Below are 14,396 nucleotides of genomic sequence, written 5' to 3'. Positions count from 1 at the left end.
TATGGGTCACAACTCAAATTTTATTCGCAGGGGCTTTCGAGATAGGTCGTACAAATTCACTAATAATCAGGAATTCTTGAGCTGTGGGTCACAACTCAAGCTTGATTCTCAGGGACTTCCGAAATGGGTCGTTCAAATCCTTTAATATCCAGGGGGTTCTTGAGCTATAGGTCCCGACCCAAAATTGATTTACAAGAGCTTGCGAGAAGGCGTAGGACTCCACTTACAACAAGGGTTTTTGAGCTATGGGTCACGACCCAAACTTAATTCGGAGGGGTTTATAAATGCACTTATTGCGTCCTTGGTTTCACTAATTTCGAAAAACAAATTCCCGTGGGTCACAAATCTTATCTTGTTGGTTTTGGATCGCGGCTGAAAAAAGGTTCAGAACCCCTGATCTAAAATGATCTTTTATTATTCTCACAAAAAATAGCAATTACTGTAATTGTTTGCACACACACACACTTGTAAAGATGGGAAAATTTGTAATTTCTTAATTTCATAAAAAATTTCAATTTCGAAGGAAATCGAGATAACTTTAATCTTATCTCATTCGCATTTTATTTTCAGTTCCCTCTGTGGTTATGAATGTGAGGGTGTTGTCGGTGAAGAGCACCGAAATATCTTTAGCTTGGGACGCACCGGACGATCCATTCTCAGATGCAGAGATGTACGAAGTGAAATATTCTCAGAAGGATAACGAGAAGAATGCCTCTAGCATGCTGACTAAGAAGAAAGAGGCCTTGATCAAGAATCTGAAGCAAGGAACCGCCTATATCTTCCAGGTAAATTGTTTAATGGTGCATTGTTCTGCGTTTTTACTCCTTCCATGTAAGCATTTTAATTAATTTCGGGTTTGATTTAAAAGGTGTTGAAGTTACGGAGCAATTTACATTTTTTTTCTTATAACGTTAACATTAGTCAGACATTTTTTTTTTTTTTTTAATAGGCATTTTCCTTAGCTTTGATGCTTTATCAAAAATAACAGACGTTATAATTCTTACAACCTTTCAAGTCTTTACAATAAGTTATGACTTATTTGTTATTCATATCCATTCTGTTCATTCTTCAGGTCAGAGCAAAGACTACCCATGGCTGGGGAGAATACAGCAAGCCCATCAATAAAGCAACTGGCACTGTGTTGAGAACAAGAGGTATTACGATTATGCTTAAAAGTATCTAATTTAATTGAAAGGTTTTCTTACGGCAGTGTCTCTTGCTCTTAACAGTGGTACAATTTCAAAGGATCTTCTTAATCAGGAGAATAAACAGTCAAATCTCGATAAGTCGAATGTGCAGCGGCACCGACGAAAAACTTCGAATTATCGTTACTTTGATTTATCGGAAATTACAGTTTCAGAGTGGGAATTTTTTTTTAATTAAAATAGAAGTGCTATTTACGAATATCGTATTAGTGAAGTATGTCAAACTACTGGAGATGAAGAAATTCGAAAAGATGAGTTATTCTAATTTAATTATATTTAATTGCTGAACGAAAATATTTAGAAACAAACTAGACATACATGCTGTATTATGGAAACGAGTGACTATGTGGTACTCGTATAAATGAAACAAATTATAAATAAAGTGTATATTATTTATGTATATTTTTTTATTACGATTATTTTCTGTCAAAAAATACAGTTATTTTTGACTGTTCTTCTCTTTTTTGTCCTTCTTCCGTGAGAAAGTCATTCACAGACAAATGTAACCGCTAACTTAATCTGCTATAAATTCTTTTGCTAAATGCTAAATTCTATTGGTAAATGCTTTTTTTTTTTTTTAAATTCACTCATTCCCAAAAACTTTGACTTAAACAAAGAAAACTTCGAGAGTTAAGAGAAAATTTTAACATTACAGTACAGAAAGAGTTCTCAAGCTAATTGAAATCTTCGACTTACACAGATATTCGAGTTATCAGAGTTTGACTTATCGGGAATTGGCTCCAATGCGGTGAAATTATTTTATGTATAATGAGTCATTTTACAGGTGTTATTGAATTGTACCCACTGCCTTTGATCTTGGTAGAAGCAGAAACATATTTAGAGGAGGGCTAGGTAGCCTACATGCAAGCTACCTAGGGAGAATAGATGGGCAAATTTATGAGTTTGGGTGATCAGACTAGTACAAGAGAAAAATGACCAAACCTTGTACATCACCTCATAAATATTCCTCTGGGTAATTTCATGAGTTTTTTTTTTAAATTGGTGCAAGCGAGGACATGTATTTGTGTTTGTGTATGAGTGGCTGTAACAAATTGATATTGTTAGAGTTATGCATGATTCTTGTTATACTGGTGCAGCCATCTGTCTTCCATATTTTGAAGTGAAAATGTCAAATGTCTTAAGTCACATGTTTACAATATCAATCCTTATCAATAACTGTAATATATTTTTCATTCTGTTGCAGAACTCGTTAGTGATGAACAAGTTCAAGTGCCGATCATAGTTGGAGTGGCTATTACAGTCATTGTAGTCATCATAGTCATCATTGTCATGATTGTTCTATATATTCGCAGGTAATTTTAAAGGCTTTCACTTTTTTTTTCTTTTTTTTTTGTCAGAAAATTTATTTTACTTAATCAGTCATTCAATTGCAGGTGTCTAAATTTTCTGTTTTTTCCAGAAGCTCTGATGAGTGCAGCAAAAAACAACCAAGTGACTGTGATACATTAGAATATCGAAACGGGGAAGGTAAGAAATGTAAGGATTCATTTTCTTTTTTGTTTTAATTTATAGAAAATAATTTTTTCTTTTTTTGATATCATTAAATGTGCTCTAAAATGATCTAGTAAAATATATGAATTAATAAATAAACAAAACTCATGTGTGTCATGAATGTTTCTAATTTCTTCTCTCAATGGTATTCTTTATTCAAGAAATGCTATATACAAGATTCTTCAAAGAGATTCAAATTCCTGTTTATTGATTACCAACCAACTTCATTCTTCAGTTGATTTATAGTGAATAAAATAAATATGATAAGGCAAAACAAGCCATACAAGAACATCATTCAATTAAAATTTATGTTTAAGATATATATAGATAGATAGGTAGAAGCATCTACACTTTATCCAATAGTTTTGAATCATTTTCTGACATATGGTGGACATTTTAAGAGTATATATTAACCCCACAGATTTGGTTATAATATAAAACAGGGGTTATGTCATAAAATATGGCTGAGTTTGGGTAAGAAACAAATGAGAAATTGACCTGAGAAAACGTAGCTGAAAATCATTTACCTTTTGATTGTAAACAATGAAGAAATAGAGGAAAAGTATTAAGAAACAGAATGGAGTTTGAGCTTTAGCTTCTTGCTTGAAGGCTTTTGTTTGGAACATTTTGCTCAATTTGGCTTTGCTGCTCAAGAATCATTTTTACAAAAAGATACCTCAGAGGTAAAATACACATGTATAAAATAATAAGTAGTATTCATAAAACAGCAATAAGCCTAAGATATGTGATGCTGCTCGAAAAACAATATGCATGTTATGTGTACATGCTCACACTACACCTATCTTTTTAGTATGCATGAATTTAATTTAAACATTTTTCAAATTTGGAAGTTAGAAACACAGCACATTTCTGTGACACATCACAAATCTTGTGATGTAAACTGTAAATAATCTTTTATATAAAACGGTTTCAGAACGTAAAAGTCAAATCATTTGAAACACATTGAACATTGAATGTTGAAACACAGCAGAATTTGAGTAAATCATTACTCGACATTGCATAGTATGCTAATGCATGGATGCTGCAATACTGCGTAGCAGTAAAAATACAGAAATAAAGAGGACAAACATAAGCATGTTGCATAATCCATAATTGTTTTAAGCTCTTGTTTCACATATGCTGATAGCTATTTTTTATAAAAATTTATGCACAATTTTGTATGTACAATATTTTCTGATGTTAATTTGAATGTGAATTCATGTACAAATGTTTATGTTGCTAAGCACTAAGCATACTTATGTTTTGCTTCAAATTTGCTTGAGGTGATGGTAGTTAATGCTTTTGTTATTGTTTTTTTTTCGCCTATTTGTTATATTCTTTGCTATCCTGCATGAACTGGTGCACAGTTCCTCTTTTGCAATATGCTGCAATTTGCTTATTATTGCTGGTCCGCTTATGCAAATGTGTTATTGCTACCCAGACAATTGGTGGAGAAGAAACTATAATTTAAATTTTCTAATGTAATAGGGGATATTGAATCCATTTCGTTTATCATATAATTTAACTTCAAGCTACGACTCATTCTAGCAAAGATTTAAAGTTAAATAATAAAACGAAATGAAACTTTTTTTACAATAAATAGAATGTGTAGCATTCTATATTTATAAATTAAAAAGAAAAACTTCTTTTGATATTTAGAGTGACCCTGCTTTATTGATTTGTTGTTGTTCCCTACTAACGAGATCATAGTCATCTAATCTGGTACAGTTGTTAAAGATATATATTATTGTCATTCCCAAAACAATATATTTTTATTATTTTTGCGGAATCTTATATGAAATATTAGAAAGACATGCTTTAAAAAAATTTCTCTATTTTCTTGTTCAGATTGTGGAAAATATAATTTTCCCCATGAGAAAACATGTTTCATTGAGAATAAAATATTTTTCTATTTGCAAAAAATTTTTATTTTTTGTTTGTTAAGGAAAAATTAGTTTGAAGCATATTTATTAAGAAATTATAATCTCTCTTGCCATTGCAGCATATAATTTTCTATGAAGTCAAATCGTGTTTTACAAAAAATTAAATTTTTACTCTGTCATGTCGATTGCTCATAGGGGATTGACCACTTAAAGGGTTAAGGTGCTATAAACTTATTTAAAGCCAAACGTTTACAAGAAATTTTTTTCACTTATTCAAAAAAAGATTTAATTGTTTTTAAAGCTTTGTGAGTTATTTTTCATTTCTTTCCATCATCTTTTTCCCCCCTCCCAAATTAGTAATGTCATCTTTATATTCATCTGTACTTAATGTGTTTTTTTTTTTATTTGATTCAATGTAAAATTTTTACCAACTTTTGGCAATATTTTCCAAGTAGTTGTTCTTTACAGGGAAAATTTTTTCTCATTGCTAAAAGCGCATTCATAAAAGTACGGGGATGAATTCATTTCCTGTCTTAACTGATCTTATAAAACTGATAGTGGATTATTATCATGCCATCATTGTCATTACAATTATTGTCAGTAAAAATTAATTTCAATGTATACAGATCTATTGACCTCGTTCTAAAACTCATAATAATGTTCTGAATGAAAAATTTTTATCGATCGCAAAGTTCATGGGGTACCTAACATCCTTTTATTCTACATCATATAAAATTATGATATAATAAATTTTTTCTTTTAAATAGTTTTTCATGCATATAAATAATCACCGTGTGAAAGATTCTTTTTATGCATTTTTTTTTTTCATGAAAGGTTACAGATTATTTTATGGCTGTTTTACTGTGTTTTTTTTCCCTTTCGCTGTTGTAATATTAACTTGCTTTTTTGGGTTCTTTTTTTTTCTTAAATAAATGTTAAAAATGAGCTTATCGCCAAAACAACTGATGTTTGCCTTCTCCCCTCTAACAGTAGTGCCAGCTCTTGTTCACCCACCTATCGTTCCCACTGCATGGTGTAAGTAGCTGTTTTGCTGTCTAATGCTTAAAGTTATGGGTTCTAACATATATGTGTGTGTGTGTGTGTGAGTGCGCGTGTGCTTTTGCATTTGTAATAAATTATTCTTTATATATACTGTGGAATAATACTTTTGTTATTAATACACATTGTAGTGCAATCTGAATACCTTAGTGTAATTTTTTACCTATAGGTCTTTTTAATTTGTTACTATTGTCATAGCACACAGGCATCTTCAAACCGTTCTTCTTAAGCACTGTGGTGCTTTTATGTAGAGAAAGACGACCTCTTCTTTGCAAATAAAAATATATACGGAAAGCTGGCTGTGTGAGGAGATATTGATGTTTAGGGAAAGAAGTTAGCAAAATGTTGTTGCCCTCCATTGCACGCAGCCATTCAGCATCAGCACACATATATACGCTCCAAGGAGGGAATATTCTATCTGCTTTCATAACTTAGAGGTAGAGCACTCGTCCGGCAGTTGAGAAAGCAGAGTTCAAGTCCCTGTAAGGACAGAGATGAATTCTTTCCTAAACAACAGTATCTCCTCACAGCCAGTTTTCTGTATATACTGTTGTGCTTGTTGGAGCATCTAAAGCCATGTATAACATTAGCAAGCAGAGCAGCTTGCAAACAGGTTGTTACAGTGATTTGTGAACAATGAAATAATCCTTTTTAAGCCATTCAAACTGAACAACCGGGAATATTTTTTTCAATGAACACAAAAGGAAGTTCGTGTGCCCACTAATGCATTAGAACTGCTCTAGTTGGTGTTACCTTACATGCACTGCTCAATAATGTATACGCGCCTCAAGATCACTGAATACTTGTGCCAATTCAAGTATTCACAAGGTATTGATCAACAACTGGATTAAGAACCTGTTCTTGTTGTGTTAAGCACATGTGTTAGTTACCATATAAGTACTCTTCTTTTGATGATGAGCATAGAAAGTGCTTGCAACTTAAAAGAGGTTGAAGACTCCCTCAAAGCAGAATATGCCAAAATGTCAGAACAACCCGTGTTGTTGCAGAACAATCTGGAAGAATTTTAAGAATAGTGTAGAAAAATGCTATTATGTTTATGCGAATGTTTACCGCAGAACATTTTCAGTCAGATGAGGGCTCGTTGCAGAACATCGCAAAACATTCTGCTTCGGGAGAAGGCTCCTGATACAGTTTATAGAAAAAGTTGTTTCTCGGGTAGATTATTCTGATAATTCATGAAATTTAGAGAAAATCAAATGACATCTGTAATTATGATTCAAGTCTTCCTATTCAATGAGTTAAAAATCGACTCAGAAAACAGAATATTCACATAATTTCCAAAATTTTAAATACTTGTTAGTATTATCAAATAAGACTTGCTTTTTAAATTGCCTAAATCTTGTCCATTATTTCATTGTTACAATTTTTGTTTTGCAGTAACTACTCCATTGTTCACTCACTGTGGAACTTCACGATCATACATTGATCCTCACACATATGAAGATCCAAACCAGGCTGTTAGGGAATTTACAAAAGAAATTGATGCATCTCACATTACTATTGAATCAATTATTGGAGGTGGTAAGTTACAAGTTTCATAATTTTGAATAAGACTTTCCTTAGATTAGTTTCTGTTGTACAATAATCATTCATTGCTGGGACAACAAAATACTGAAATTGCTTTCTCCATGTTCCTTGTTGTTATAGGAGAATTTGGTGATGTCTGCAAAGGGCGTTTGAAATTACAGGGTCAAACTGAAGTGACAGTGGCAATAAAAACATTAAAACCAGGATCTTCTGATAAAGCTCGAATGGATTTCTTGACTGAAGCGAGTATCATGGGCCAATTCGATCACCCTAATGTTATTTATCTCCAAGGTGTTGTCACCAAGAGCAATCCTGTGATGATTATCACAGAGTTCATGGAAAATGGTTCCTTGGATACATTTTTAAGGGTGAGTAAACATTAATTGAATGTGGTAATTGATTTATTCAGTTTTTGTTTCATATTATCATATGGATTGATTATAATCAATATTTTCATTTTTTTTTTTTTGGAGTGAAAACTATCTTATGATTGTTCTTGTTGATATAAAATTTTGAATTAATGCATTTTATTGTTTATCACTCCAATTTATTCTGTTTCATTTTTAGGCAAATGATGGCAAGTTTCAGGTTATCCAATTGGTTGGAATGTTACGAGGTATTGCAGCTGGAATGCAATATTTAGCTGAAATGAACTATGTGCACAGAGTGAGTTAAATATTTTTCTTTAAATTTTGTTTAGTTAAAATTTTTCATGTAAGACATTTTATAATTTGAATTACAAACTTGAACACATTTGTTATTTACTAGTTATACAAATTAGATTTTTATATTTTTAACTAAAAATTGTTTTTTTAATTATTGAAATTTTAATGACAGTCCTGCAACACAAAGTTCATTTGCAAATGTAGTAGACTGATTTTTCAAAACTATATTTTATGTCTAAATTATAATTTGATGTTCCTCAGGATTTAACTTTTTTAAATTTAATGTCTCATTCCAGGATTTGGCAGCAAGAAACGTTCTGGTGAATGGAAACTTAGTATGCAAAATTGCTGACTTTGGACTTTCTAGAGAAATTGAAAGTGCTACAGAAGGAGCATACACCACTAGGGTATGTGTTCTGTGTGAAATCAGCATTATAAAATAAATACCATAATGTGACTGAGAGAGATTCTTTCTAATTCTTTGGTAGAAACATTAAATCTCTCAAACCTGTCAATAAATCAAACTATTTCACAAGATCTACAGAAGGTGATAGAAAAAAGTTCTTTATTTACTGTAAAAAAGTCAAAACACTCCTTTCCAGGGTGGAAAGCATATCCCAAATCTTGCTCATTCTTCTCACTGAAGATTAGTCTTTATTATTTATCAAAGCATAAATAATTTTATATTGCATCGAGTGGCAACAGACCACAGAGAAATCATTTATTCTAATATTATATATACATCAAGATAATTTTTGTTTCTGAAAATTATTGTTATCAAGAAAATCTCATATCTTGAATCGTACTTTACTGTTCAAAGTGATGCAGGGCTCTTTAATTAATTCCACACCCTCAAAATATTAATACTCAATTGCTCATACAAAACTCAATTTGTATAGTGCAGCGTACAGCATATTCACAGAAACCTAGCGGCCTAGGTCATTTGAGCCCCCCCCCCCAATAAATTTTGTAGGGGCTGAACCTCCCAATAATTTCTGTAAAAAGCAATGCAATGCACCTTCCCTCTCCTGCGTATGCACTTCAGTTCTGTATATACGGGATGATCAGCAGCTTTTCCCCGCCCCCCATTCCAATGTTTCGTTCATATGCCAGCGCCTCTGCACTACAGTGCATTTCCAAGTGAGAATAAAAATCATTTCGCTTCCAAGACAAATTCAGTACACAGTACAGTGTGAGAATCACTTTTGGCTTCACACTAAGCAAATGAGCTTTTGTGTATTTTATCACCTCGTTCTCTTATGATGTAAACTCCTGATCCAACATTGCTTGTTTAAATTTTTATTGAGTAATTTTACATGTATCTTGAATTGCTTGCTAGTTTAACTCCAAATGCTATTGTAAATAACTGGAAATTAACAACCACCTTGATAATGTTTGATTGTAAGTTTATAAAAAGTGGTACAGTTTTCTCACAAATTTGATATTTCAGGGTGGCAAGATTCCTGTTCGCTGGACTGCTCCAGAAGCTATAGCTTATAGAAAATTCACTTCTGCCAGTGACGTATGGAGCTTTGGCATTGTATTTTGGGAGGTGATGTCATATGGAGAGAGGCCATATTGGAATTGGTCAAACCAAGATGTTATAAAAAGCATTGAAAAAGGCTACAGGCTTCCTGCACCGATGGTACGAGAAAATTCGAGCACTTTATTTTAAAGAAAAAAAGTTTTTATTGTTTTAAGAAAAAGTTAATGGCTCTAGCTGCCTAAAAAAGGTAAAAAAGGTATTAGGAATAAGAGTCAGTTGTACTTTCAACATTCTTATGACAGTGCAGCACTGCTTTAGATATATTTTTCTTCTAGAATTTATACTTCTTTCATGTTTGTTGAATGCTGATTCAACAGTTAACATAAATAACTTATCTAAAAACAACTGATAAATTAACCACATTAAAATTTTCAACATTTATACAAAACTCTGCATTCTGACATTTTCCAGGATTGTCCCGAAGCATTACACCAATTGATGCTGGATTGCTGGCAGAAAGAACGAGCTCATCGACCTACCTTTGCCACTATTGTCAAAACTCTTGACAAACTGATGAGGTGTCCAGAAAGCTTAAAAAAGATTGCTCAGAATAGGTAAGATATGATCATTGGACCATTATTCATGAATTGCTCATTTTTTTATAAGCATCTTGTATCCAATATGATCATGCCATATAGACTCATATAATACTGCCCCTGCATTATATTAAAGTGATGTTGAGTCATCAATTCTATTGCATTACGAGCATGTGTTTCATCTTAAATGAAATGTTATTCTACATTTTTGTATAGTTCTGGCATGTTGAAAAACTTGATGCAGTTTTTGATTAATGAGCAAGGATGAAGAAATTTTAGCAATGATACAAGGATGGCCATGAAACTGACACAATTTAGAGCCATCTGTAACATGAGCTAACCACAGAGAAATGAACGCTATACCACATAGAGATTAACTACTACTATTAAACGCGCATTCACCCCCTCCACATTCCTTTGGCAGAACTTTTGACGAATTTGTATATGCTAAAATGTGCATTTCAGTGTTATGAAAACATAAAGTTTGTTTCTGTGTTGTTTGTGTAGAGCTGCCATCTATTTTTTGAACTAGGAGTGAAGTGTAATAATTTAAGATTTGTACTGTTGTAGGCCTGTTGCTCTTGGTGGCAAGACTTTTTAATAGGGGATTGGCTCAAATTTGTGCCTCAAAATTGGGAACCACAGAAAACCAACTTCAACCTGGTGAACTGTGGCGACGGTTAATACAGAGACTAATGAAGACTTGAGAAAAGAGATTTGGCATAAACACAATAATTAGTTTCAATATTCGCAGATAGGAAGCATAGCAAATAAGCACAGCTAAGAGTCTTGAAGTTTAAAATCTTGGCTACAGCATCCAATTCAGCCATCAATCCAACGCCAACTCTAGTCTGTAAAAGAAGAGGGGAAATCTTCTGTTAGACATTCTTATAACCAGTTATGGATGCCACGTTACCCCAGCACCTTAATTCATAACTATATCCATACACAAGCTGCTAAAGTTTCATTTCTCAGGTGAAAGAGTTGTCAGTCGTTTCTTTCCTATTGAACAGCCACCTTAGTCTCTAGATCTTAGTCCGATTTGACTTTTGGCTATGGGGATATCTGAAACCTATGGTAATGGTTTTGTAAATTTGGCAACCTTAAAATATAATTTAATATGGACTGTGATAAAGTGATGTTGCATTCAGCTGGAAGGGGAACAATTTGTGTAGGGTGCAATTCCCAGAGAATTGTGGGTATATTGAATATGAACTTCAAATTTCTGAATAATAGTTTATTTTTCAGTTCAATTTTATCACTGTAATTCAGTCTATTAATCATTTCAAAATGTAACGAAATTTTAAAAACAATTTTTTTTTACATAATCCTTCTTCCTATTTCTTTATTAGTCCCCATATCAAATTCCCTATGAGAAATCATACTACACATCGCTGCCTCAATACTATAACTTGCCAACTTGAAAATATGATTTTTAGGTAATTATGAAAAACGACACACCTTAGCTTATGCTACAACTAGGAAATCTGTAACAATGTCTAAGTGAAGTTATTCTTGTTTGTCTCTATGTAACATAACGTTAAATAAATGCTTCATTCAGTGTTTAAATGTGTTTTTCTTCAAAAAAATCTAAAATCGAGTTATCTAGTTGTGGTATTGGCTTTGACTGATGTGAGTTTGATTATGGTCATCCTGTATTTTGGAAGGTAAATTCAGTAACTGAGGGAAACAATTTTCTAATTTATTTTGGTGTTGATTTTAAAGAACAGATTCACATAGATTCAATAATTTTGAATGATGTTTTTCAGAAAAGAACTTTTCTGAATTTTTTTTAATGTATTTTAACAATATAGATAGATAGAGTGAGTTAAATTTCAATGAAGTATACTACTTATTGAAAATAATAATTACACATATGTTTAACTCTTTTCTTTTTTCCCCCCACTGTTTTTAGGCATCAAAATCCGTTAGACCCAAATGCACCAGACATGACCCAATACAAGACTGTTGAGGATTGGCTGAATGGTATCAAAATGGGTCGATATCAAGAAAATTTCCAACAAGCTGGCATCACGTCAATGGATGCTGTTGCTAGACTAACACTCAAGGACCTTACATCCTTAGGTGTTACATTGGTAGGACATCAGAAAAAAATTATAAATAGCATACAGACTATGAGAGCACAGCTAAATGCTAACATGTCTGAAGGTTTTCTTGTCTAGCACGAATTCAAACAAACTTTTGTCAAAGTTAGTCGCTGTGTGTTTTCCCATCCCCCGATACATTTTTTTGAGTCAATCTGGCTGGTTTTTCTGATCTGCCAGAGGAGGAATGGAAACATCCACCATGACAAAGTTGTCAATTCAATTTTTCTATTGTGAGAATCATAGAGCATTCGTATTGCTCAAGTCCTGTGATTGTGAGATTTACAAGATAAGAATCTTGGGCATTTGCACGATTCCAGAAAATTGCCGAGAAGAAGCTGCCAGGGAACTGTGTACATTCACTGCTCACCATATATTACATTGGATATATAAATATATCTGCATGTGTGTATATGTACTCTGGCCATCGAGCCAGTTCATTCTTTTGTGTTCTGTAAATAACGACATATCATGCGAAAGTTTAACAAAATTGTGATGCAAATCCTGTTCGAATCGAGCGCTTATGTGAATATCGATATGATTTGGTTCAGACCCAATGCGTTCATCTGCATATCATTCCAAGAGTAGAGGTGCTTAGTCCCAAGAGTTTATTTTGTAGGTAGCTACAACATCACCTGATGACAATGGTTATAAAAGTGGATGTGCGTTTAATTTACTGTGATCAGAATTTCCTGTGTAAATATACTGTGAGGTTTATGCTTTTTTTGTTTTTGTTTGTTCGAGTGACTTTATTGTTGTGTGTATGTGTATAAAAATCATGGTGCTCATTGTACATGTTAGATGTAACTGTGAAATGTTCAAAGCTGGACTGTGAGAAACTAAAAAAAAAGAAAGAAGAACACAGTTACAATCCCGTCCTTGCTTCATGAACACACACAATGAATTGCGCAAGGAAAACTTTGTGTTTTTTCTGCATATAAAATTTTGCAGGTTTATGCATTGTATATTCCTTTGTGCACATGCACTCCTAAGCAATATGATGATGATGATGATGACGACGATGATGATGATAAAAAGAATTTATGCAATTTTTCTCTTCCTTGTGTGGTTGGTGCTTATTTTTTTGAAATGTGAATTTAAAATCTGGTCATTCGAAAAGAAAAAAAATATGCAAGAAATTTCTTTCTTGAAAAAATGAGAGGAAAGTTAATAATATTTTAACTTGTATAATACAAAGTATACATAAAAAATAAATATATATATATTATATATTCTTGAGTACAAGATTTTTATCATGTGAGTGTTAACAATGGGTATTTGTGTGCTTGCAATTCTCAGGATCTGTGCTGCTAGATGCCTGCCAAGATATTTCCATTGTTGATTGCAAAACAATGTTGAATGCTTCAATGCAAAATTCCATTCTGATTTTTTGATAAAATTTTGTCCTCATAAATAATTTTGTCACACGTTTTTTCTAGCAAATAATATATTTTAATCAGAAAATATATTTATTTTAAATAAGTCATGCATGAAGCTGAATTCATTGAGATTTATGAAAACAGGGTCTGTTACACATTTGTAATATGAGTATTTAATACTTATCTTTGAATTTAAAAATCTTTTATAATTTAAGAAACTTGCATAAAATTTTATCTTCATTCTGAATCTGATATTCTTATTGGCAATTGTTTCATTTCCCGAGGCTCATAATTAAGCAAAGATACATTTGCTGACAAACGTCAGATGCTAATCAGGGGAACAATTAATCCCATTACATAGGTAATTCATGGCATATGAGATAAATACAGTGTTATCAAGACCTTTTTTAGTCAAAACATGACAAAGATCAATTCAAGTTACCAAAATTTTTTAAATCAAGGAATTTTTTTTGTTCTCCATAGATTTTTCATGCAATGATCATTGTGAAAAACAATTTAATACTCCTACTACCTTTGATGCCGCATGAATATCCAATGCCGCCTGGCAGTCCAGTGGTTAGGGAGTTGGCTTCTGATGGTGCAGAGAGAGGTCTGAGTTTGAATCCCAGTTCAGGCATGGATGTTTACTAACAGATTCCCTGGACAGATTGTAAAGATCTCTTGGGAATACGCTGTAAAAAAAAACTGAAAATCAGTTGCATGCACCATTGTGAAACTGAATGACCACTTTTCTCTGCATTCATTTTTGTTATTAGTAATAGAAAAAAATGATTCCGTATAATATTTTTGTCTTTAAAATCTCTACTGGTAAGAATCTCTGAAACTATTAGTAATCTAAATCGCAAAAAATTATAAATACATTTGCTATGCGACAAGTAATTTGAAATATAAAACAAATTATATTTATTTCAAAATAATACAACATATATAAGAAGAC

General features: G+C 32.5%; 1 protein-coding gene across 4 annotated transcripts in view; it reads left to right on the top strand.

The window, feature by feature from the left end:
* Positions 1-13,174, top strand: part of Eph (Eph receptor tyrosine kinase) — a 187,698-nt gene extending 174,524 nt beyond the window's left edge. Inside the window, exons 6-17 of one of the 4 annotated variants that reach the window (XM_089243216.1) lie at positions 571-785; positions 1,073-1,154; positions 2,410-2,518; positions 2,626-2,702; positions 5,591-5,635; positions 7,058-7,201; positions 7,328-7,575; positions 7,775-7,873; positions 8,169-8,279; positions 9,323-9,517; positions 9,830-9,972; positions 11,870-13,174. In XM_089243216.1, the coding sequence (XP_089099342.1) occupies positions 571-785; positions 1,073-1,154; positions 2,410-2,518; positions 2,626-2,702; positions 5,591-5,635; positions 7,058-7,201; positions 7,328-7,575; positions 7,775-7,873; positions 8,169-8,279; positions 9,323-9,517; positions 9,830-9,972; positions 11,870-12,137 (1,736 nt within the window). In that variant the 3' untranslated portion in view covers positions 12,138-13,174. The remainder of the gene's footprint in view (positions 1-570; positions 786-1,072; positions 1,155-2,409; positions 2,519-2,625; positions 2,703-5,590; positions 5,636-7,057; positions 7,202-7,327; positions 7,576-7,774; positions 7,874-8,168; positions 8,280-9,322; positions 9,518-9,829; positions 9,973-11,869) is intronic. The other 3 variants (XM_089243218.1, XM_089243219.1, XM_089243220.1) reach the window with 3 other exon arrangements.
* Positions 13,175-14,396: the final 1,222 nt, after the last annotated feature.

The sequence above is a fragment of the Pholcus phalangioides genome, unplaced genomic scaffold (genome assembly GCF_987345545.1).
Source record: "Pholcus phalangioides strain wild (caught in Gottingen) unplaced genomic scaffold, Ppha-v1.0 ptg000015l_1, whole genome shotgun sequence".
Taxonomy (NCBI): domain Eukaryota; kingdom Metazoa; phylum Arthropoda; class Arachnida; order Araneae; family Pholcidae; genus Pholcus; species Pholcus phalangioides.
The sequence above is the reverse complement of the archived record's forward strand: the minus strand, read 5'-3'. Positions and strand labels throughout refer to the sequence as shown.